Here is a 349-nt window from a genome sequence, read left to right on the forward strand (position 1 = left end):
AGGGGGCCCGGAGCTCCCAGGAGGCGGCTGCTGCTGCTGTGGTGGCTGCTGCTGCTGCTGCTGCTGGTGGTGATGGTGATGTGGGGGGGCAGGGGGGTGGGCAGTGGACTGGCCTCCAGCAGGAGGGAAGGGGCCTGGATGGGCATTGTTGTTGGCGAGGAGGCGGCCATAGGCAGGAGGTGGAGGGGGGCCTTGGCTCCACACAGCCTGGGACGGGAGCGAAGGCTGGGTGTACTTGGGCGGCTGGTTGGAGACGGAGAGGCTTGTGGGGGGCGGGAGGGAGTGGGGATAACTGGGCAGGGCCTGGGAGGCCGGGTACTGGGAGGCAGAGGCCGACGAAGAGCTGGAC

General features: G+C 69.3%; 1 protein-coding gene across 1 annotated transcript in view; it reads right to left on the minus strand.

The window, feature by feature from the left end:
- Positions 1–349, minus strand: part of ATN1 (atrophin 1) — a 7,342-nt gene that overhangs the window by 4,767 nt on the left and 2,226 nt on the right. The window contains exon 5 of the mRNA XM_015559941.1: positions 6–343. Within this exon, the coding sequence (XP_015415427.1) occupies positions 6–343 (338 nt within the window). The remainder of the gene's footprint in view (positions 1–5; positions 344–349) is intronic.

The sequence above is a fragment of the Myotis davidii genome, unplaced genomic scaffold (assembly GCF_000327345.1).
Source record: "Myotis davidii unplaced genomic scaffold, ASM32734v1 scaffold13, whole genome shotgun sequence".
Taxonomy (NCBI): Eukaryota; Metazoa; Chordata; class Mammalia; order Chiroptera; family Vespertilionidae; genus Myotis; species Myotis davidii.